Below are 23,574 nucleotides of genomic sequence, written 5' to 3'. Positions count from 1 at the left end.
AAGGAAACAATTAGTAACATGAAGAAAGAACCTAAGGAATTGGAGAAAATATATTTGCTAACTACTCTTTTTTTTTTAAGAGAGTGAGAGAGAATTTTTTAATATTTATTTTTTAGTTTTTGGCGGACACAACATCTTTGTTTGTATGTGATGCTGAGGATTGAACCTGGACTGCATGCATGCCAGGCGAGCGTGCTACCGCTTGAGCCACATCCCCAGCCCTGCTAACTACTCTTTGACCCAGGATTAATATCCAAACTATATAAGAAACTTTTAAAAACTTAACACCAAAACCTCAAATAACCTAGCTTAATTGGGCAAATGAATTAAACAGATACTTCTCAAAAGAAGAAATAAAAATGGACAACAAATCTATAAAAATGTTCAACATCATTAGCAATTAGGGAAATGCAAATCAAAACTACAGTGAGCTTTCATCTCACTTTAGTCAGAATAGCAGCCATCAAGAATATGAACGATATGGGGCTGGGGTTGTGGCTCAACAGCACATTGCTTGTCTAGCACATGCAAGGCCCTGGGTTCGATCCTCAGCACCACATTAAAAATAAATAAATAAAAATAAAGGTATTGTGTCCAACTACTTAAAAAAAAGAATATGCACAATAATAAATGCTAGAGAGAATGTGGAGAAGAAGGGACACTTTTTTCTCTGATGATAGGATTATAAATGAGTATAACCACTATTGAAATCAGTATGGAGGTTCCTCAAAAGACTAGGCAGGAAACCACCATATAACCCAGCTATACAACTACTCAATGTATATCCTAATGAATTAAAGTCATAATACTAGAGTAGTAGATGCATACCCATGTTTATAGCAGCACAATTCACAGTTGCCAAACTATGGAACCAAACTAGGTGCTTATCAAGGATGAATAAATAAAGAAAATGTGGCATATACACACAATGGAGCTTTATTCAGCCATAAAGGTGAATTATGTCATTTGCTGGAAAATGGATGAAACTTGAGAACATTCTGTTACACAAAATAAGATAAACTCATAAGATCAAGGGAGCCTATGTTTTCTCTCGGATGTGGAAGCAAGAGAGGAAAAAGGAAAAAAAAAAGTGAAAATCAAATGGAGATCAGTAGAGTGTAGGAAAGAGACCAGGAGAGGGAGGAGTGAAGGGAAAATACTGGGGAATGATATTGGCCAAACTGTAGTGTTATATTGTGCATGTGGAAATATGTAATGACAAATACTGCCATGATTTACGACTATAATGTATCAACAAAAAAATGGAAAAAATAAAAGAAAGCAAACAAAAGAACAAACTTGCTTTCATGTATATATGTATGTATGTATGCATGTATGTATGTATACAGCCTAGCCAAACATCTATTGTGAGCATAACATTAATACTCTGGAACAGTGTTGAGCAAATCATAGCTGTAAGCCTGACACTGTTTTTTTAAATTGTTCCCTTTATTCCTTTTTTCTTTCTTTCTTTCTTTCTTTCTTTCTTTCTTTCTTTCATTCATTCCTCTCTCTCTCCCTTCCCTCCTTCCCTCCCTCCCTCCCTCTCCCTCTCCCTCTCTCTCTCTCTCTCTCTCTCTCTCTCTCTCTCTCTCTCTCTTTCTTTCTTTCTTATTTCCCAGGCTGGCCTGAACTCCTAGGCTCAAGTAATCTTCCTGCCTCAGCATTCTGAGTAGTTGTGACTGTTGGAGCACACCACGGTGTCCAACAATGACACTTGCTTTTGTAAACAAAGTTTTATTAGAACACAGAAGCTTATATTATTTACCCATAGTCTAGGCTGTTTTTGTGCTACACTGGCATTTGAGTGGCAATTAAGACTTGCCTACAAAGTCTAATACGTTTATTATCAGTCTCTTTTCAGAAAAAGTTTGTTGATCCATGATTAGATTATAGACTAAAGTCAGCAGAATGAATACATAAACATTTCTTTTCTTACGACTAAAATTGGCTGTAGGAAATGAGATAAATGATCTATTAATTGCCAAGATATATGTCTCTTCCCTATAGAAAGTGTGTATTCAGGACTAGAAATCTTGGCACTGTGTCATGTCAAATGTAGGAAAAAACCTGGTAGTTCATTTTGATGAGACTTAAGAAATTTCTTTTCCAGGGCATTTTGAGGTGTATCTAAAATTTGTAGATAATACAGGGAAGAACATTTTAATCTGCAAATAGATTATGTTCATTATTAGTTTGTAATCATTTCACAACTATCATATAATATTAAAGCATCATAAGAGACTGCCTATCATAATAGAAACTTTTATGACTCTAGCCATTAACTTGTATTTTTCTACTTATTGTAGACCCATACTTTTAAGCTAGTGCTATTGGTAAAATATATGATTATTTAACTCTGATTGCCTTACTAATTTTGACCAGTTTATTTTTCAGATATCCATTTTGGGGTTTACTCTTTCAATTAATTTTGGGTTCCATGGGCAATGAAATTGTTGTTGAGTATGTAAGATGTTGCAGTTTCTATGTAAGTTCACCTAAGTGCTTCTACCACTATTGATGGGCAAGGATATAACTAATTTAGTACTTTTACTTGAAACTGTTATAGTTCTACTGTACGGGATTTGTTTTCCTGACACAAAAGAGTATAAAACTAGAAAAACTAAACATTTTCAGGTATTAATTTCAGAGAGATAAAGCTCAAGTAAGATGGTGGTCATACTGAGTTAAGGAGAAAATTATCAAAGTGCAAGATTATCATAGTGGTTGGAATTTTGTGGACAAGAATGTCTGAGCTATTTATGGTGGGTGCAATGTGATTATGTGTGTGTGTTAGAGAGAGAGAATACTAAAAGCCTGGAGGAAATTTATTTTTGATATGAATGTACCAGATGAGACTCTTTAAGGCTTAGCAGAGTTTGACTGCTATAAAGGAGACTGAAGATGATGCTAAATGGCAATGTTGGAAGAAATTAGGTTTTCAGCAGAGTCAGGTTGCAGCAGCTTCACTAATATATCAGGTACTTAATTAAGAGTTCATAAATAAGCCTTAGCAAAAAGAACCACACAAAAAAGAGTAAAGGGAAAATGGTAGACCTAAATTTGAAACCAAAATTGATTCATGCTGAAAATGTATGAGGCAGCCAGAAAGGAAAAAGGAAAAGAAAGGTGTGTGTGTGTGAAAGGAATCTGAGGGCAATCAAAGGGAGATCAGTAGAATAGAGGAAAGGGATCAGGGGAGAAAGGAAAGCAGGTAAAAGAGAAATACTCAAGAATGATATTGGCTAAGTTTTATCACTATATTGTACATATGTATGAAAACATAACAACAAATCCCACCATTATGTACAAGTATAATGCACCATGAAATATGGAAATAAAGAAAAATACCAAACCTAGTGAGGCACGGAATATGCTTATAATCCCAGTGACTCAGGTGGATGAAGCAAGAGGATCACGAGCTCAAAGCCAGCCTTAGTAAATAGAGGTGCTAAAGCAGCTCAGCAATACCCTGTCTCTCAATAAAATGCAAAATAGGTCTGGGGATGTGGCTCAGTAATTGAGTACCCTGAGTTCAATCTCTGGAACCAAATAATAATAATAATAATAATAATACCAAATCTAATATGATCAAAACAATTCACCAGTAATTAGCCTGCATGACACATAAAACAGAATATCCTTTATAGGAAGAAAACATAATCCAGACTTCCTATGATGTATCATGTATAAATGACCATAATATAATTAAAAAAAATTTTTTGGTACCAGGGATTTAACCCAGGGGTGCTTAACCATTGAGCCACAACCTCCGCCCTTTTTTGCATTTTATTTAGATACAGGGTCTCATTGAGTTGCTAAGTGCATCCCTTAGTTGCGGAGGCTAATTTTGAACTCTTGATCCTCCTGCCTTAGCCTCCTGAGTCGCTGGGATTATAGGCATGTAGAATATCATTAAATTTTGCCAGAATGCAAAGAAGATAGAAAAATGAGAACCACAAGAGAAAATATCACATATAAAAAAAGTTCCGTGAGCTGACCCAGAAGTTAGGATTAGCAGAAAAAATTTAAATAGTTTTTATAACTAATTTCAAGGAGTTAAAGAAAAGCTTAATCATAATGAATATGTAGATATGGGTGTCAACATATAAATGAAAAATTTCTTTTAAAAGAAATAAAAAGTACGGTATTGGAAACGAAAAATTCATGAAACAAATCTATCATCAGATTGTATAGTGCAAAAACAGCAAAAAGTTAACTTGGAGATAGACCAATAAAAATTATCTGGTCTAAAAATTAGAAAGAAAAAAATAGAGACTTGGTTACTATCAGTACAAAGTGACCTAACATACATATAATTACATTTCTAGAAGAATAGAGGCATAAATTGTACAGAAAAAAATATTTAAGACAATGATGACTAAAATTATCACAAATTAACAAAAAAGATGTCAAGAGATTTAGGAAACAGTGAATACTAAGGTTAGTTACAAAGCAAATCACATCTAGATGCATCAGAGTCAACTGTAAATGATCAATTAGAAGGAAAAAGGTCTTGAAGGCAATTAGAAAAAAGTGGTGTGTTATGCATTGGTAAAAATGACTAAAATGATAGCTGGCTTCTTATCAGAAATGAGAGGTTAAAGTTAATGGAAAGGTTTAAGGTGCTAGAAGACAAAAACTGCTAATCCAGGATATATCTCTTCAAAACTGAAAGCAGAATAGACATTTTAAAATAAATAAAAAGTAAGAAAATTCAATACCAATAAGTCTCTACTATTAACAATGCTAAAAGAACCTCTTCAGGATAAAAGGAGATGATCCATCAGGTAGAAACAGATGCACTGTGTGTTTTAGTTAACTGTGTAATAAACTTAATGGTTTAAAATAAAAATTCTTTGTTATTTTTTCCTTATTCTATGATTTGGCTTTACATAACCTGATGAGTCCTTTGCTCTAGGTATTTATTACTGCTTATGTGGTTTCCTTTCGCAGGGATTGTTTAACCAAAGGTAGAACTGACAAAATCCTCCTACCTCAGCCTCCTGAGCTACTGGAATTACAGGTGTGCACCACCACTCCCGTCGGAAAGCGAAGCAAAATCCAAAGGACCACTAGGTAAAGTGACATCTTACTCCCCTAGTCCAGCTGCCGTCCCCTCTCCACAATCTCTATTTGCAATGGCAATCTTACACCTTCTGGATGAGACAGAATGATGCAAATCTCTGGCCAAACAAATGGGAAGGCAGCAGCCTATAGTCAGTTCTTGGTTCACTTCCATTAGCCAGTACCAGCTCAAGGGGCGGGCAACTTCGTTCCAACCTTCAAAGGAGGAGTTGGGGCGGGGCTAGGTTTTGCGCATGCTCCCAAGGCAGGTTTTTGGGGCATGCTCAGAGCAAGCGCACGCTAACAATTTCCGGTGAGAGCTTTCTTCTGGAGTGGAGGCGGTTTCCTGCAGAGCCCCGCGGTAGGTGGGTGAGTGCTGCGAGTATAATTGCGAGCTTACTTGTTTAGAAGACAAAAAGGGTGTGCTTGGATTTACCCGTGTTTTCCTTCCGAGTTTTTTCCCCTTATGCTCTAAAACCTTGGGTTCTGGGAAATGAGAGCCAGCTGGAGAAGCTTTGGTTACTGTGGCAACCATGTGTTACTGATTCTGGTTTTTGAGGATTTGAAAAGAGAATTTGTGTTATAACTCCTCAAAGTACATTCTGGGTCGCATTCAGAGTCACATATTATTTCAAACTTAGGTGTTTAACCCCGGAAATTGACTTTAAAGGATTTAATTCTGGTAGTAATGTGGAAAAGCAGTATTTTAGGCAGGGTAACTAGTTAGAAAGCTAATGCAGTGATTAACACAATTTCAGGGTGTTGTAGAATTCCAGAGAAGAGGAAATATTGTAGAAATTCTAGGTGGTAGGATCAGAAGCTTTAATGCTTGGGTCGATGTGGGAAATGAGGGAGAGAGACACTAAGCCTCTTGAGGATTAATTCCAAACTCGCTTTTGCATTTGTATTTCTAGTTTCGTTTGCCACCTGCAATATCATTGCCTCCTACCTATCACTTGTCCTAGTTCTAGTCATGCCTAGTAGTTTTATGTTCTCTGAATTTTCTTGTCCTCATTTTGTGTGTGTGTATGTGACCTTGGACAAGTTTCATAATTTCACTCCCTTAGTTTTTTTCAAAATAATGTGGAAGAAATCAATTAGTATGTAGTGTGAGTGTGTGTGATGCTGTGTGGGAGGGATAGAACCCAGGGCCTCATGCATACTAGTCAGGCACTTTACCACTGAGTTACATCCCTAGCCCCAAATTAAATAATAGACCAGGTATGTAGTAAAGATCCAATAAATATTAGCTACTACTATTTGTTCTGTATTTGTTATTTGCATTTTGTTGTTTCTTTCTCTAGGCTTGAATTTTTTAAAATTAAGGGGAAATATCTTTATGTGCTTGAAACATAGTAAAAGTTGAGTAATGGATTATTTATTTTGGCTGCTTCTGACATAATTAAATGCTTTTTGGGTGTGTGTGGGGGGTACCAGGTGTTGAACCCAGGGGCACTTAACCACTGAGCCACTTCCCCCAGCCTTATTTTGTATTTTATTTAGAGACAGGGTCTTACTGAGTTGCGTAGGGCCCTGCTAAGTTGCTGAGGTTAGCTCTGAACTGTGATCCACCTGGCTTTAGCCTACTGAGCTGAACAGATTACAGGCCTTGGCAAATTTATTCTTTACTTTAAAAGAACTGCCAGTTGCAGGTTGGAGTTGTTAAATGGGTAGAGTGCTTGCTTAGCATGTGTGAGGCACTGGGTTCAATCCTTAGCATCACATAAAAATAAATAAATTAATAAAGGTATTGTGTCCATCTACAACTAAAATATATATATAATTTTAAAAAACCTACAATGCAATGGATCTTGCTGCTCAAGTCATATTTATTATTGGCTGTTTTTCTGTACAATTCAGAACCTTGTGGATTAAGATATACCAAAAGTAACTGATATTCTCAGTTTGTAATAAGTATGAGTGATTTCAGTGAAGAATTGACAAAGACCATTTCAGAGGATGACCAGGTGGAAACATCTGTGCTCACTGGTACAGGAATGTATTTTCCTTGGCTTCAGAAGCATTTAGAAACTGTAGGTAAGTAAAATAACAGAACCATTTTAACTTTAGTGCAAGGAAGTAGTAGATTCAATATGTATACAAAATGAACCATGCTGGTTTAGTTTTTAAGAATATATAAGTTGTTTTCTTGTTCTGACTATAAGCAGAAAGGGAATCATAAGAAATACTCTTTTTTGTTCTGGAATCCTTTTCTTTTGAATTAATATACAGTCTATATTATGTTGCAGCCACATTTTTTTCAGCAGTGCTTTCTGAGCACTAATATCTAATATATAAGTCTAAAATATTGGGGACTTATACATGAAAAAGATATAGTCTCTTCTTTTGAGAAGCACATAGCTTTCAAAAAAATAATATTTTTCCTTATTTTTATCTAATGTAAATACAAGCAAAATTTTCTATAGGATACATTTCTTAAAGATATATACAAGAATCAGTTATTTGTACATTGCCATGTTGGGTGGTATAGCCCCAGGAATACGTTTGAATCAACACTTTCTTTATTGCATCAAAATGTCTTTCTTATCCCAGCCTTCTTTCCCCTTTGACAGTGATTCCTTGGATCCTAGGATTAATTCCAAATTCACTTTGGCATTTGTCTTTCTTGTTTAGTTTGCCACCCGACATATCACTGCAATGAATCTTGCTGGTCAAGTGATATTAATCAGATGAAAAGGTGGCTGTTTTTCTGTACAATCCAGAAATTTTTAGATTAAGATAAAAAGTAACTAATATTCTCAGTTTAGAATAGGTATGAGTTATTTCAATGAAGAATCCTAAAGTTTAGCTCCCATTAAAAAAAATTTTACTCTTTTTATTTGATGATCTCAGTTAATCCTCAGTAAATTTATGTGCTAGGCATTTTAGTATGAAGAAACTGAGTTTCTCAAACTTATACTCTTAAGTATTGCTATTAGGAATCATGTGTATCTGATTTTAGAGCATTCACTTCTAACCACTGAGATGAAGGGAACTTAACCTGAGTCTAATATTCTTTTAGATGAACAAAGAATATTTCAAGGAAAGTGTGTTTTGTTAGTTTTCTGGGCTAGTTGCCAGGGATTGTTGCTGATTGAACAGCTTGAGTATAGATGTTGTTAAATGAAGTCTCTGATTTGGAGATCTGGATGGGGCATATTAGTCTGCATTTCTAATTAGCTTCTAGGTGATTCTAATGTTGCTAGTTTCAGAACCACATACAGTAGCCAGGCTCAAGATCCCAAGGTGATTTATATGTACCTTATTAGTGATTTATATGTACCTAGATCAATATAGTCTTTGACCTTTTCCACTGTAATATTTCTTTTTTTTAATCTGTGTCCTACTTTGCACAATTTAAAAAATTTAAAAATTTGTCTTCTAAAAAGTTTATCAGTTGCAAGAGATAAATTTCCAGCACATGATGGTGTTTTAATTACATTAAATTAAATTACTTTAAAAAGTAGATCTGGTAGAATCTAAATAGCAGAGATGTAATGTCCTTCCATTGCCAACCTTAAAACATTCAATGAAAAAACTTTTTATAAATGGAAATTTTGTATTGTTCCTGTTTTTGTAGTACATTTTACAGTAAAAGTATGTCTGTATTTGCACTTAATTTTAACGTCCTATAAATTTTTTAAGTTTTAAAATTTCTTGTGGGTTGAGATATGTGTTTTAAGTATTCAAGTAAATTTTAATTTTTTAATCTTAGCCCAGTTACTTCATGTATCATTAAGAATGTTAACTTTAGAATGAGAAAACATCTGGCATTAATTCTATATTTTAATGAATGTAAACTCTGAGAAACTTTAGTCACATAGGGAAGTAGAATGGAGTTTAGTTAAGCAAGTATCAGATCTTCGACTCATGAGTTACTCACAAAAAATTACATGTTCTATTTAAAATTATTAGAACATTCTACAGTTTTGATAAAAGAATTGGGAATCACTTGACTTGCAAAAGTAAATATTAGAATCATTCAGTTTTCATCATGTGTTGAAAATACCTTCAGGTAATATGTAATGATTTTGATTGTGAGACCTTGATTATGGGCATAGCACTCTAGGAGATTAATTTCAGGAAACAATATACAAGGAGGTAGAATCTGCAGATTGATTGCTTTAAGAGGATCTTTGCTTTAAGAGGACCTATTGGTCTATTGTATTTGCAGGGCTAAGGGTACCCAGCTAGAAGACTGCTAGCCTAGAGGGATCTGGTAGTTGTATAGGAAGGAAAGCATAGTAACCAGTCACTTATATAATGAGGTTGTTAACTAAGTCCAGATATCCTTAAGGGAATTGCTAATACTTAAGGGATACAAATGCTAATGTCTATAGCTGTTTTAATTTCGTGTGCATTTAATATCATTGTGTTACTGGGAAATTGGTACTTAAAATATAAAAGCCTAGCTAGGTGAGGTGGCACATGCCTGTATTCTCAGATAGTTAGGAGCTGAGGCAAGAGGAGGGCAAGTTTGAGATTCAGCCTAGGCAAGTAAATTAGCAAGACCTGTCTAACAAAAAAAAAAAAGAAAGAAAGAAGGAAAGACTATAACTGCTCAGCAGTGGTAGAATACTCCTGGTTCAATCCCTAGTACTGTAAAAATAAACAAGTTTATTTGGAATTTTCAGAATATTGGTGGATAATAAAGACTGTGCTTGCATAGGGTGACTGGTGATTTTTACCTATTCTAATTACCAGGGCTTGTGCTTTGGGGGATCTTATTGAGAGATTCTCCTCATTTCCTCCATGGGTTGTGTACTTGTTTTCTACTCTTTTGTTCAAAAAATTGCTTAATGCCAAGACAAAAAGATTATTGAATGAGATTTGAAGGATCTGGTGATTGTAGTAGCCCAAGAATGTAATTTAGATTTTTAGAAATTTGCTAAAAAACAGTATGTGTGTAAGAGTTTGTTTCAAATGAAGTTGACTTTGATACTTGGGGATGGACTGGGTCAAGTAATACCTACTGTTCTATTTATCAGAACTTAAGTTTTTGTAATAGTTGAATTGGAGTCACTGGGTGACCCTTATCCTTCATCTTTACAGTGACTGGAGGGAAAAAGAAGAAAGATTTTGCTCAGACAACAAGTGCTTGTTTAAATTTTATCCAAGAAGCCCTTCTGAAGCACGAGTGGCAGCAAGCTGCAGAGTATATGAACAGCTGTTTGCAGATCTTGAAAGATTCAGACACCTACAAAAAGCATGCTGCACCAGAGGTAAACAAAGTGTGAGTCTGCTGAAAGAAACAGCAGATTTCTGAAAGATTTTGCCTCTAGCTCCATTCACAAAGCTTTAGGGGGATTTCAAACTGAATTTACTAAAAGCTGCTAAAAGTAATGTTGGATGTAGAAATTATATCAAGACTAAAAATAGTCTTGAGTTGTGCATTCTCAAATTTCCCAGTATTCATTCATTCCAATAATAATTCCTTCTTACCTTGTATTATTTTACCCTCGGTATAGGGTAAAATTAACACCTTTGTAGATGAGGTTAAGAAAAGATCAAATGGGAATGGGTGAGCACATCACACAGGAACCCTGATTACAGTGTTTTTTAGCAGAGGAGTGAATGAGGACTTAAGGTTTTAAAAGGTTCACTCTACATCATTAGACATTAGGAAAACAAAAATTTTAAAACCACGATAAGATATCACTTTAAAACCACCAGGATGACTAAAATCAAAAAGAGACAATAAGGCAAGGGTGTAGAGAAGCTGGAACCCTCAACACCTTTCATCTACAAAGGTGTTAATTCTTTTTTTTTTTTATTAGAAATCATTTTAATTTTCACTTACTCCACAGGTTGTGCACCTGTTTTGTACTCTCGTTCAACAAAACTTGAAAGTTTTTTTCTCCAACCAGAGTGTTCTTTTTGTCTTTTTTAAAAATAGCTTTATGGAGACATTAGCAAACCATACAATTCACTGACTTGTACAATTTAATATTTTAAATATTTTCACAGAGTTGTGCAAACATTAGCCACAATTTAAATTTAGGATAGTTTCCTTTTCTACAAAAAGAAAACCTATACCTATTTGCAGTCTTTCCTCATTGCTTCTCTACTGACTCATAGCCCCTGGAAGCTACTAATCTACTATTTTCTATGGTGGACATTTTATATAAATGGAATCTTATAATGTAATGGTCATTTGTGAATGATTTCTTTTACTCTGTAAAATGTTTTCAAGGTTCATTTATGTTGTAGTAAAAATATTCGTGCTTTTTCCTTTTTATTGGCAAATATTTTATATGGACATACCACATTTTATATATCCATTCATCAGTTTGTTAGACATTTGGGTTGATTATACTTTTTGGTTATTGTGAATAATGCTTCTATAAATATTCATGCACAAGTGTTTGTGGATGTTTGTTTTGACTTTTCTTGGGTATATTCCTAGAGTAGAAATTTAGATCATGTGGTAATTGTATTTAACTTCTCAAGAAACTACCAGACTATTTTCAAAAGTGACTCCACCATTTTATATTTCCATCAGTAATATTTGAAAGTTCCAGCTTCTCTACACCTGTGCCTTGTTGTTTCTCTTTAATTTTAGTCATCCTGGTGGTTTTAAAGTGATATCTTATCATGGTTTTAAAATGATTTTTGTTTTCCTAATGTCTAATGATGTAGAGTGAACCTTTTAAAACTTTAAGACCTCATTCACTCCTCTGCTGAAAACACTGTAATCAGGGTTCCTGTGTGATGTGCTCACCCATTCCCATTTGACCTTTTGTTTTCTTAATCTCATTTCCTGTTACTTGCTCACCTGTATTTTCTTTTCCAGTCTTACTAGCCTTGCTCTTATTAGAATAAGCCAGGCATATTCTGCCTCAATCTTTACCTTATTTATTTATTTATTTTACTTGGAAAGATCTTTCTTCAGCTATCATCATGTCTGCCCTTCTGTATGACCACTTTTCTTTGACTTCTGTGAGGTCTACCTTGATTATTTAAAATTACAACTGCATTTCTTGCTTTCTTATTCCTACTTTGTACTGGCACTCTTGAACTCCATGTCCTTCTCACGCTTTTCCAGTAATATTTGTCAATATAATTATTTTTCTTGTGTCTTGTGTGTCTCTCCATATCAAATGTACATTTCTGAGGGAAGGGGTAAAACAGTGCCTGAAAGGTTGCCTGGCATATACTGCTAAATTTGTTTAGTAAAAAGCAGTTTCTCCACAAATAACTTTACTTGACTATTTCAGGTGCTTTTACTAATATAGTAACCAGTGCATCAATCTAATGGAGCCAAAACCAAAAATACCAAATAGTACATACATGCTACTTGGTGTGTGTGTGTGTGTGTGTGTGTGTGTGTGTGTGTGTGTGTAAAAAGAAAATATAATTATTGACAAATTTTAATTTAGGGACTAAAGTTACATATATCTGTAAATCATTAGTAATGATTTACATTACAGAGAGACTTTTTTTTTTAAAGAGAGAGTGAGAGAGGAGAGAGAGAGAGAATTTTTAATATTTATTTTTTAGTTCTCGGCGGACACAACATCTTTGTTGGTATGTGGTGCTGAGGATCGAACCTGGGCCACACGCATGCCAGGCAAGCTCGCTACCACTTGAGCCAAATCCCCAGCCCCTACAGAGAGACATTATATACCTCTCTTTTGTCCAGATTTTGTTTTATAAAATGAAGAAATTAAATGAGTGGCTTCCAGATACTTGTTTGAATCCTTTTGAACTACCTAGGGCATGTATTGAAAAATACAGATTCCATCAGTCACTGTGGAGTACAGCTGAAATCCCAAGCAGCTCGAGGCTGAGACAGGAGGATTGCAAGTTCAAGACCAACCTCAGCAACTTAGTGAAACCCTGTCTATCTATTGCATGCGCGCGCGCGTGCTCTCTCTCTCTCTCTCTATACACACACACACACACACACACACATATACATACATATGTACGCATGTATATTTATTTTTGGTACTGTACTCCTGGGGCTTTTAACCACTGGCTTAGCCATTTTTATGTTTTATTTTGAGACAAGGTCTCACTAAGTTGCTTAGGACCTTGCCGAATGGCTGAGGCTGGCTTTGAACTCATGATCTCCTGCCTCAGCATCCCAAGCTGCTAGGATTACGGGCATGGTGGCTTAGAATATTTATTTTTAATAGGTGCCCCAGGTAATTCTTATGACTGGGTTTAAGAACAACTGTAGATAACTATAGATAATGGATAATCTTTAAGTTTTTGTTTTGGTGGTGCTGGGGATGAAACCTAGTACCTGCCTTGCTAGGCATGCTTTTACCACTGTGCTACTCCCCAGCCCTTTATAAGTTTCTTTAAGCTCCTCAATGCTACTTTTGATATTCTACAATAAAGTCGTGATCTTTTTTTTTTTTTTGTAGTTGCAGATGGACAGAATGCCTTTATTTGTTTATTTTTTATGTGGTGCTGAAGATTGAACCCTGTGCATCATGCATGGAAGGCAAGCGCTCTACCACTGAGCTGTAGCCCCAGCCCTGTTGTGTTGTTTTTTTTAAATTTATTTTTATTATTTTTTTTTAAGAGAGGAGAGGGAGAGAGAGAGAGAGAGAGAGAGAGAGAGAGAGAGAGAGAGAGAGAGAGAGAGGGAGAATTTTTTTAATATTTATTTTTTAGTTCTTGGCAGACACAACATCTTTGTTGGTATGTGGTGCTGAGGATTGAACCCGGGCCGCACGCATGCCAGGCGAGCGCACTACCGCTTGAGCCACATCCCCAGCCCTTGTGTTGTTTTTTTTTTAATTGGAAATATGAAGTTATTGTACCAAACAACCAATGTGTGCCTTCTAGAACTAATTGACTTTGAAGTTCACTTTAAAGTTGGTATGGTTGAAGTACTTTAAATGGGGGTAAGAGAAATGGACATTTGCTTCCATGAAAAAAGAACTCCCAAGTTCTTTCACCAGGATTGGTGATCTGAAGAGAAAATATTTTTTATTAAAATTTGTTTATATTTGATGACAGTTCTTAAATTTGTGTTGTAAATATTGGAATAAATATACTCAATATTGATAAGATCTTAAGAAACTAGTCTGTTGCACTCATTTTGCTGAGAATAAAGATGAGGTTGAGACCAGTTAAGAAGCCAATATTACCAAAACCTAGTTTCTGACTTATTCTTCCTATACTAATTAATTTTTATACTTAATAATATCTTAACTGCCTCTTCCTCTTTTAGACTGCTAATCTAATAATGGCACTGTTATACTTACCTAGAATTTAAAAACTAGTATTGAAAAGATTTTGTTATGCGAGATCTAACTTTATTTTTACTGGGTAAAGTACGATAACATAGACAATTATGATATCTAGGGAAAGGAATTTTAGGTTGTTTTTATATGTAACCAGAAAAACAAAACTTACAGGAAAAATAGAATAAAAGCAGGGTTGGACTTTACATTGGGTAATAATTTCTGCTTTGACAGGTTACTTGGAGACTTGGAAGTGAAATTCTCTTTTATCATCCCAAAAGCAATGTGGAGACTTTCAATACCTTTGCTGACCGGATGAAAAATATTGGTGTCCTGAATTATGTAAAGGTAAGAATATAGACTTTGTGAACTTATATTTCCAGTGTTCATATTGTTTTCTGAATTGTTTGTATCAGTGTAAATTAAACAATAATGAAGAAAGGGTAAGATACTGGGATAAATAAGAAAGAAAGCAGTGTTGTGCCAGCCATTCCTTAGTTTCTGATCACCTTCCATGTTGTCTGATGGGAAATACCTCCTCTTTGTTTATCTCTGGTTGCCAAAACCAGTCCATCAGATGTTGAAGTTGTGCTTCTACTGTTTGCCCAAGTTATTTGTGCTGAGTTGGTATTTTTGGAAAAAGCGAAACAAGTGGGGAATTTGAATGTGTAAAAACATTTTAATTCCTATTTGCATTGAACCTTGTCTCCAAGTTAATGTTTTATTAAAAGTATTACCAAAAGGGCTGAGACATTTTCAAGATTATCTCTCTCTCTCTCTCTTTCTCTCTCTCTTTAACTAACAGAACACTTTTCAATAAAATTTTATAATTTGCTTTTAATTATTTTTCAAGGCCATAAGGTTTTACTGGAATACAGCCACACACATTCATTTCCATATTGTCAATAGCTGTTTTTTAATGAAAATGAGTAATTATGAAGAAGTCATGTGCCATGCAAAGCCTAAAATATTTACTTTGTAGCTAGTTTTAAATTTTGTTTTGTTTTTACTTTTCCTGTTTTCTGGAATTTTAAATTGTGGTTGTATATAATGGACCATGCTATCTTAACCATTTTAAGTATACAGTTCTGTGGTATTAACTATATTCACTATGTTGTAAACTATCACCACTATTTCTAAAACATTTCCATCACTCCAAATAGAATCTTTATATTTATTAAGCAATAGTTTCCCATTTTCTCCTCCTCCCCATGCTACTGACAGTCTCTAATATCTTTTCTGTTTTTATGAATATGCCCATTCTAGATGTTTTAGATAAGTGGAAGCATGCACTTTCCTTTCCATTGGAATTGACATCATTCTCCAACACTCCCTGTTAAGGTGTTTTCTTTTGAGCTGATTTAATATATTTAAAATAGTTATATTATTGGTTGTCTACTGTAGCCCAAACTAGGAATTAGTAGTATGCAAAAGTTAAATCTCATTTAATTTTTTAAATTAATATTAAATCTCATTTAATCCTAACAACACCCTTCTGAAGGATTAAGAATTGCCTCATAAAACAGGTCAGACAAAAGGACGAATTAGTTATTCAGATTTATTTAGCATTTAATTGGCATATGAGCCAGGTCACTGTCTTCAAAACCCCTGTTTTTTATTGTTGTTTTTTCACTATTGTACTGTCTTCTGTTTGTAAGTTTACATAGCTTTCATTTACATAGTGTCATTTCATCTGTCTGTCTTCTTTGTTAGGTTGAAATTGTTGATGACAGGGACAGTGTCTTATCTTTCATATCCAATCAAGGACTTAGTCCATCATATATTTACTGTGTTTTTTGAGTAATGGTTATCTTAATGACTTCAGTGACAGTGTGCTTTTTCTTATTACTGGTGCAGATCTCCTTACAACATGCATTGTACCTTATGCATCATGGAATGCTTGAGGATGCAAACAGAAATCTAAGTCAGGCAGAGACATGGAGATATGGTGAAAAATCGTCTTCCCAGGAAATATTAATCAACCTTGTTCAGGCCTACAAAGGGCTTTTGCAGTATTATACATGGTCCAAAAAGAAAGCTGAATTGTCAAAGCTTGATGAGTGAATATGAATAAATTATTTTCTTATGGTGAAGAGACTGAAGAGCAGAAGGGATCTTAAGGAGTAATCTAGTAATCTATCTACTGACTTCATTCAGATAAATTCTTGATCATCCTTTATGATATTTCTGATATATCATAAAACTTCTAGGTCATAAATGAGATGATTTATTGCTAAATTCATGACCATTTTAATGATTTTTAAAATTTTGGTCACAGGTAAACAGCTGGACCTCAGTGGTCAAAACACATTCAGTAGGTTAGGAGCTAAGCTCCATTGCAGTTTGTATAGAGGTGATTCAGTGTCTTAAATAGAAAAGTTGGGGGGATGACAGTGCCTTGAGTAGAGTAAGAAAAGTGAAAAATTCTAAAGAAGGGCAGTCCATGTGAAACCCATCTGGATTTACTAACTGGGTTTATGCAAGTGAGGCATATACTCTCCCACAGAGAGTCAGGAGCCCTATCTTTAGAAGTGTTGGCTAGAACAAACTAAATTCTTTAGGCAGCCTTGAGTATACCATTTAAGGAGCCCTAAGGTTATCCTAGGGATATAGCCTCGCATTAGAAATTATCTTAGTGTTTCTTGGGGCTGGGGTTGTGGCTCAGTGGCAGAGCACTTGCCTCACACATGTGAGACACTGGGTTCAATCCTCAGCACCACATAAAAATAAATAAAATGAAATAAAGATATTGCATCCATCTATAACTAAAAAATATTTTTTAAAAAAGAAGAAATAGTGTTTCTTAAAGTCTTTATAGGTAGGCCAGGATTGGGGCATAGTCCAAAGAGGGACTAGGCTTAGAGGAGCTGGTTGGAGTTTGATCTAGGAGAGAGTCTTTGAATTTATGAGAAAGGTTATAAATTTTCTTTAGCAGCCATTATTGCATGTAATAAACTCTTCTTCTTGTGTGTTTAGAGTAGAGTTTAGTGTGTTCCATATTATTGTTCCCCAGAATAACGTTTAAAGAATACGGCAAGATAAAAAGTAATTTCTGTACAAAGGTTAAAATGCAATTTTTTTGATTTACTGGCCATACCAAAAATTGAGCACTCAGTTCTCAGGCTGAGTTCCCCTTCTCTTAACCTTCTTCGGTGATATCATCCTCTCCTACTCCCAGGTATACATTCTTTGAAGCTACATGATTCTCTGCACTTTTCTTTCCCTTGTGTAGTTTTCCTCCATAGCTTCTCTAGAATTAAGTATTTTCTATTTTCACATCCTTCATCCCAATTTTAGCCCTGGTATTTATCACCTTATAGGTGATAAACACTATTTCCTTATTATCCTTATGTAGTAAGTAATATTTCTTTTGTCCCTAGGCATGTAGATTTCACCAATCTCGGTTCCCATCCTCCTTCTTGTGTTACCTCTTCTTGTCTCCCAAGATTCTTCTCGAAGGCCCTAATGTTAATCTTGTGACATTTTTGCAGTTTCTTCATCTATCATACCCTCTGTCCTTTAAGATTCTTCAAAACCTGCCCTGGCACCTGATTCATAATACTTTAAACCTTCTATATCAGCTGCCTGTTCAGCCTATGTCATTTGGCTTTTCATCTCTTGCTTTTTAATTGTTCTAAGTTTTTTCAGGTATATTTTATGCTGTATCTTCTTATTTAGATTAAGCCATCTTTTGATGTCACGTGTTTGTCTTCTATTTCTTTTAACTTTGCTATCATTTCTGATATAATTTTCTTTTTTCCTCTATTTTAACCTTGCTGTCATTTCTGGTATAAATTTTCCTTTTAAAAAGGCTTGTTGATATTAATTTATTAGGTGAGTTTTACAATCATTATTTACTTTTTTTATTACACATGGTTAGAAAAATCTTGAGCAAATATTTGACTAAAGCAATTGTAATATGACATTTAGACTGTCACTCTCATGACTAGATTCAGTACTTTTATGCAACTGACATTTTGTTCTCTGGCTATAAGAGATGAAGGTGAGATACTGTATAAAGCAATATGGAGTCCATATTGGTTCACTTAGAAAAGAATATCAACACCTGTTTTTATTGTGGTATTATGTTATGCTTCTACTAGTTGTTGCTGTTTAAACCTTAATGTTATGGAATATAATGTAGACAAGAAAAACATATGAAATAAATGAGTGCTGTAATGCATAAATTTAAAGTTGCATTCCTCTAACTACTATCCAGATTAAGGAACACAGCATTGCTGTCACCTTAATGTAAAAGTTTTCTATGTATGCTTTCCTGATCATACTTCATCCCATTCTGTATCACGAAAATCATTGTAAGGTCTTTTAGGGTTTTCATTCTCTTGCTTTTCTTTAAATGGTAAACAAAATTGGTTTTGCTTATATGTGAATTTCTTGGCTATATATAATTTTTTTACTGTGTTTATTTTTGGGGCCTTGCATATTTTATTCAACATTGGTTTAAGACAATTGTATTGTTGAATATAACTCTAGTTTATTTTTACTGCTAAAAAATGTATGTTATCGCACTAATTATTCTTTCTGTTATTGATGGCCTTTAGTGTATTATAGTTTAATGCTCCTTTGAAATTAACCCTTCATAAGCATGCATTGCTAGGAGTAGAATTGTCATAAAGTATATGCATCTTTGTCAATGTATGAAATACCTTAGGAAGCTAACTTTACAAAGAGAAAAGGTTTATTTAAGTTCATAGTTTTGGAGATTCAGTGTCCAAGATTGGGTGGCTCTACAGTAGGTAGAAGCAAGTGGTCACATCTTGAATATGAGTGCCACAGAAAAGGAGGGTGGAGCCAGGCTGTTTCTGTTCTAACAATCCTCTTGTTAGAACACAGGAGGCTACATGAGAATTAGCCTGAGGACCTGAGGACCTCCCACAAAGCTCCATCCCCCACTGTTTTCATCTCCCATAGTACCACACTGAGGCCCAAGCCAGTAATCATAGTGTGTCTTTGGGCAACAAAAACCATGGCAATATATAATATGCTAAACTCTTTCCAAAGTAGTGCCAATTTATATTCCACTGGTAATCTGATTAGGGTTTTCTTTTGTCAATATGTTCCTTAACATTTGTTAATTTCAGAATTTTTTTATATCTGTTAGTTTATTGGGTATAGTGGTATCATATTTAAAAAAAATAATAGCTTTATTGAAAATTGAGAATATAGTTTATATGCCACATAAACATACCCACTTAAAGCATATAGTTTTTAATATATTTATAGAGTTGCCCAGTAATCTTTACCACAATTAAATTTGGAACATTTTCATCACCTCAGAAAGAAACCCTGAACTCTCCATTTCTTCGTAAGCTTCTAGGCAACCACTAATCTACTTTATATCTTTAGAGATTTATTTATTCTGGGAATCTCATGCAAGTGGAACCATTTGTACAATATGTGCTCACTTAGCATAATGATTTTAAGGTTGCAAGTAACTGTATTTCATTCCTTTTTGTTGTTAAATAACATGCCATTGTATAGAGATACCACATTTAATCATTCCACGTTTATCAATTGATAGACATTTGGGTGGTTTCTACTTTTTGAATAATATTGCTGTGAATATTTATGTACAGTTTTATTTTTCTTGAATATGTTCCTAAGACTGAGATTTCTGGATTATATAACTATGTTTAACCTTTGGAAGGAGCACTAGATTGTTTTCCAAAATAGCTGCACTATTTTAAATTACCACCATTATCAATGGAAGGGTACTAAAGTCCATGGTATCTGTGATTTTAATTTGCATTTCTATAGGGACTAATTATGTTGAGCTCTTTTTATGTGCCTGTGAGCCATTTGTATGCCTTTGGAATAATTTTTATCTTTGCATACACTTTGATTAAACCATTAATTTTTAGTTATTGGGTCATGAGTTCTTTATATGTTCTAGACAGAAGTCTCTTAATAGGAGATATTTTCTCCTATTCTGTAGTTTGCCTTTTTACTTGCTTGCTGATGTCCTTTGAAACACACAATTTTTTTTTATTTTGATGAAGTCCAATTATGTGCTTTTGCTTTTGTTGCTTATGGTTTTGATGGCATATCCAAGAAACCATTGCCCACTTCAAAGACACAAAGATTTTCACTTACAAGAGTTTTATAATTTTAACTCTAGCATTTAGGTCTTTAATCTATTTTGAGTTAACTCTTGTGTGTGATATGAGTTAGGAAACAATCTAACTAAATTATTATGCATGTGAATGTCCAGTTGTGCCAACATAGTTGTTGAAAACAAGTATTTTCTTACTGAATTGTCTTGGTACCCTTCTTGAAAATCAGATACCATAAACATGAAGGTGTTGTTTCTCTACACTCAATTTTCTGTCATTGATCTATGTATTTTCCTCCTTACACCTATATCATACTGTCTTGCTTACTGTAGCTTTGTAATAAATAAATCTTCCAACTTTGTTCTTTTAAAAATTTTTGTATTCTATTCTCAGTCCCTGGGATTTTCATATAAATTATAGTTAGCTTGTCCATTTATACAAAAAGATTACCTGTGGTTTTGATAGGAATTATAGGACTCTGTAGACTAGTTTAACAATAGTGGTCTTCCAACCTGTGTATCTGAGGTGTCTTTATATTTATTTGGGTCTTTTGAAATTTGTTTCAACAATATTACTTTTCAGATGGAACTTTTCATCTCTTTCATAAAACTTACATCTTTTATTTTTAGTTTTTGATGCTTTTACAAATGGCATTGTTTTCCTAATTTCATTGTTTGCTTCTTCATTGTAAATTTAATTTTTTTGTATTTATCTTGTACCTGGCAACATTGATGAATTCATTTATTAATTCTAATAAATTTTAATGGAATTTTAGAATTTTCTAGACAGAAAATATAGTTTTCCTTTTCAGTCTAGACGTTTTTTTCTATAATTTGCTGAAAGCCTTTGCTAAAACCTCCAGTATAATGAATAGAAATAGTGAGAGGGGACATTCTTATCTTGTTCTTGATTTTAGGGAAAAAAGCATCCAATCTATCACTATTAAATTTCATGTTTACTGTGGGTTTTTCATAGATACTGTTTAATCAGATTGTGGAAAGTTCCTAGATTGTCCATGGTCACAAGATGATCATGTAGTTTTTGTTCTTTGGTCTGCTGATTTGGTTTAGATCAGTAGATCTTTATTTACATTAATAGATTTTCAGTTGTTAAGCCAACCTTGCATTCCTAGAGTAGATCCCACTTGAGCATGATGTATTATTCTTTTAACAATAGCTCAGTTTACTATTGTCTTAACAGAAGTTCTCAATACTAAACGACTTTTCTCTCTCTTTTTTGTTTTTTTGTGATGCTGGGTATTGAACTCTTGGCCTTCACCAAATGACTTTAAAAAATATTTTCTCTTCGGGCAGATGAAAATGATTATGCATACAGTTCAGCAACTCAAAGTATGCTCAGTGACAGCTGAAAGACATCTGTAAATATTTGTGGATTGATTAAAACTCCTGGAGTTTGGGACCCTGTTGTGAAGAGTTATGTAGAGGTAATTAGACTTTTCATAAAATTGTATTGGTTTTATTTTTGTCTTAAGCCTATGCGAGATTGCATTTCTAATTATCTTTATTGATCAGGAGGAAATTTAATGGAGAAAATTGTTAGGGTTAAGGGTTAAGGGTTAGGGGGTGGGGGTTAGGGTGTTAGGGTTAGGGTGGTTAGGGTTAGGGTTGGGGGTTAGGGTTAGGGTTAGGGGGTTAGGGTTAGGGGGTTAGGGTTAGGGGGTTAGGGTTTAGGGTTAGGGTTGGTTAGGATTAGGGTGAGGGGTGGGGTTAGGGTTTAGGGTTGTTAGGGTTAGGGTTAGGGTTGTTAGGGTTTAGGGTTAGGGTTGTTAGGGTTTAGGGGTAGGGGTAGGTTTAGGGTTGGGGTTAGGTTTAGGGTTAAGGTTAGGGTTAGGGTATTAGGGTTAGAGGGTTAGAGTTAGGGGTTGGGGCTAGGGTTAGGGTTAGGGGTTAGGGTTGGGGTTGAGGTTAGGGCTAGGGGTTAGGGGCTGTGGCTAGGGCTAGGGCTTAGGGTTGGGGTTGGGTTTAGGGTTTAGGGTGAGGAGTGGGGTGAGGGTTTGGGGTTAGGGTTAGGTTTAGGGTTTAGGGTGAAGGTGTAGGGGTTAGGGTTTTGGGTTGAGAAATGAGGGTGAGGGTTTTAGGGTTAGGGTTAGGGTTTTAGGGTTAGGGTTATTGTTAGGGTTAGTGTTAGGCGTTAGGGTCAGGGGTCGTGTTTAGGGTTAGTGTTAGGGTTCGGGGTTAGGGTTGGGGTTGGGTTAGGGGTTTAGGGTTAGGGATTTTAGGGTTAGGGTGGTTTTGGTGGTTAGGGTTAGGTTTAGAGTTAGGTTTAGGGTTTAGTGTTAGGGTTAGGGTTGGTTAGGGTTAAGTTGAGGGTGAGGGTGAGGATGAGGGGTGGGATTAGGTTTTAGGGTTAGGGTTTAGGGGTTGGGGTTGGGTTGGGGGTTATGGGTTTGGGTTTGGGGTTAGGGTTTGGGTTTAGGGTTAGGGGTTAGGGTTTGGGGTTAGAGGTTAGGGTTTCAGGTTAGTGTTAGTGTTAGGGTTGTTAGGGTTTAGGGTTAGGGTTTAAGGTTTAGGGTTAGGGTTGTTAGGGTTTAGGGTTAGGGGTAGGGGTAGGGTTGGGATTGGGGTTAGGGTTAGGGGTTATCGGTTAGGGGCTGGGGCTAGGGCTAAGGTTATGGGTTAGGGTTGGGGTTGGGGCTAGGGCTAGGGGTTAGGGGCTGGGACAAGGGCTAAGGCTTAGGGTTGGTTAGGGATGGGGTTGGGGTTAGGGTTTAGGGTGAGGGTGAGGGTTTGGGGTTAGATTTAGCTTTAAGGTTTAGATTGAGGGTGTAGGGGTTAGGGGTGAGGGTTCGGATGAGGGTGAGGGTTTTAGGGTTAGAGTTTTGGGGTTAGGGTTTTAGGGTTAGGGTTAGGGTTTTGGGTTAGGGTTTTTGGGTTAGGGTTAGGGTTTTGGGGTTAGGGTTTTAGGGTTAGGGTTAGGGTTTTGGGTTAGGGTTTTTGGGTTAGGGTTAGGGTTTTGGGGTTAGGGTTTTAGGGTTAGGGTTAGGGTTTTTGGGTTAGGATTTTATGGTTAGGGTTAGGGTTTTAGGGTTAGGGTTATTGTTAGGTTTAGGGTTAGGGGTTAGGGTCAGGGGTCAGAGGTCGGGGTTAGGGTTTAGGGGATAGGGTTTAGGGGTTAGGGTTAGGGTTTAGGATTCAGGGTTAGGGTTGGGGGTTAGGGTTAGAGGGTTAGGGAATACTCTCATGGACAAAGCAGATAGCAGGCAGTCTTTA

At 35.4% G+C, this 23,574-nt stretch overlaps 1 protein-coding gene across 1 annotated transcript; it reads left to right on the top strand.

Moving 5' to 3' along the window:
• The first annotated feature begins 6,944 nt into the window (after nucleotides 1-6,944).
• On the top strand, nucleotides 6,945-16,334 carry LOC144372417 (TATA box-binding protein-associated factor RNA polymerase I subunit A-like). The gene is made up of 4 exons (XM_078035801.1): nucleotides 6,945-7,104; nucleotides 10,120-10,289; nucleotides 14,505-14,618; nucleotides 16,128-16,334. Exons 1-4 carry the CDS (start codon nucleotides 6,984-6,986, stop codon nucleotides 16,332-16,334), a joined length of 612 nt encoding a protein of 203 aa, XP_077891927.1. The 5' UTR covers nucleotides 6,945-6,983.
• The last annotated feature ends 7,240 nt before the right edge of the window (nucleotides 16,335-23,574 follow it).

The sequence above is a fragment of the Ictidomys tridecemlineatus genome, unplaced genomic scaffold (assembly GCF_052094955.1).
Source record: "Ictidomys tridecemlineatus isolate mIctTri1 unplaced genomic scaffold, mIctTri1.hap1 Scaffold_102, whole genome shotgun sequence".
NCBI lineage: Eukaryota > Metazoa > Chordata > Mammalia > Rodentia > Sciuridae > Ictidomys > Ictidomys tridecemlineatus.
This window is presented reverse-complemented; position numbering and strand designations above follow the sequence as displayed.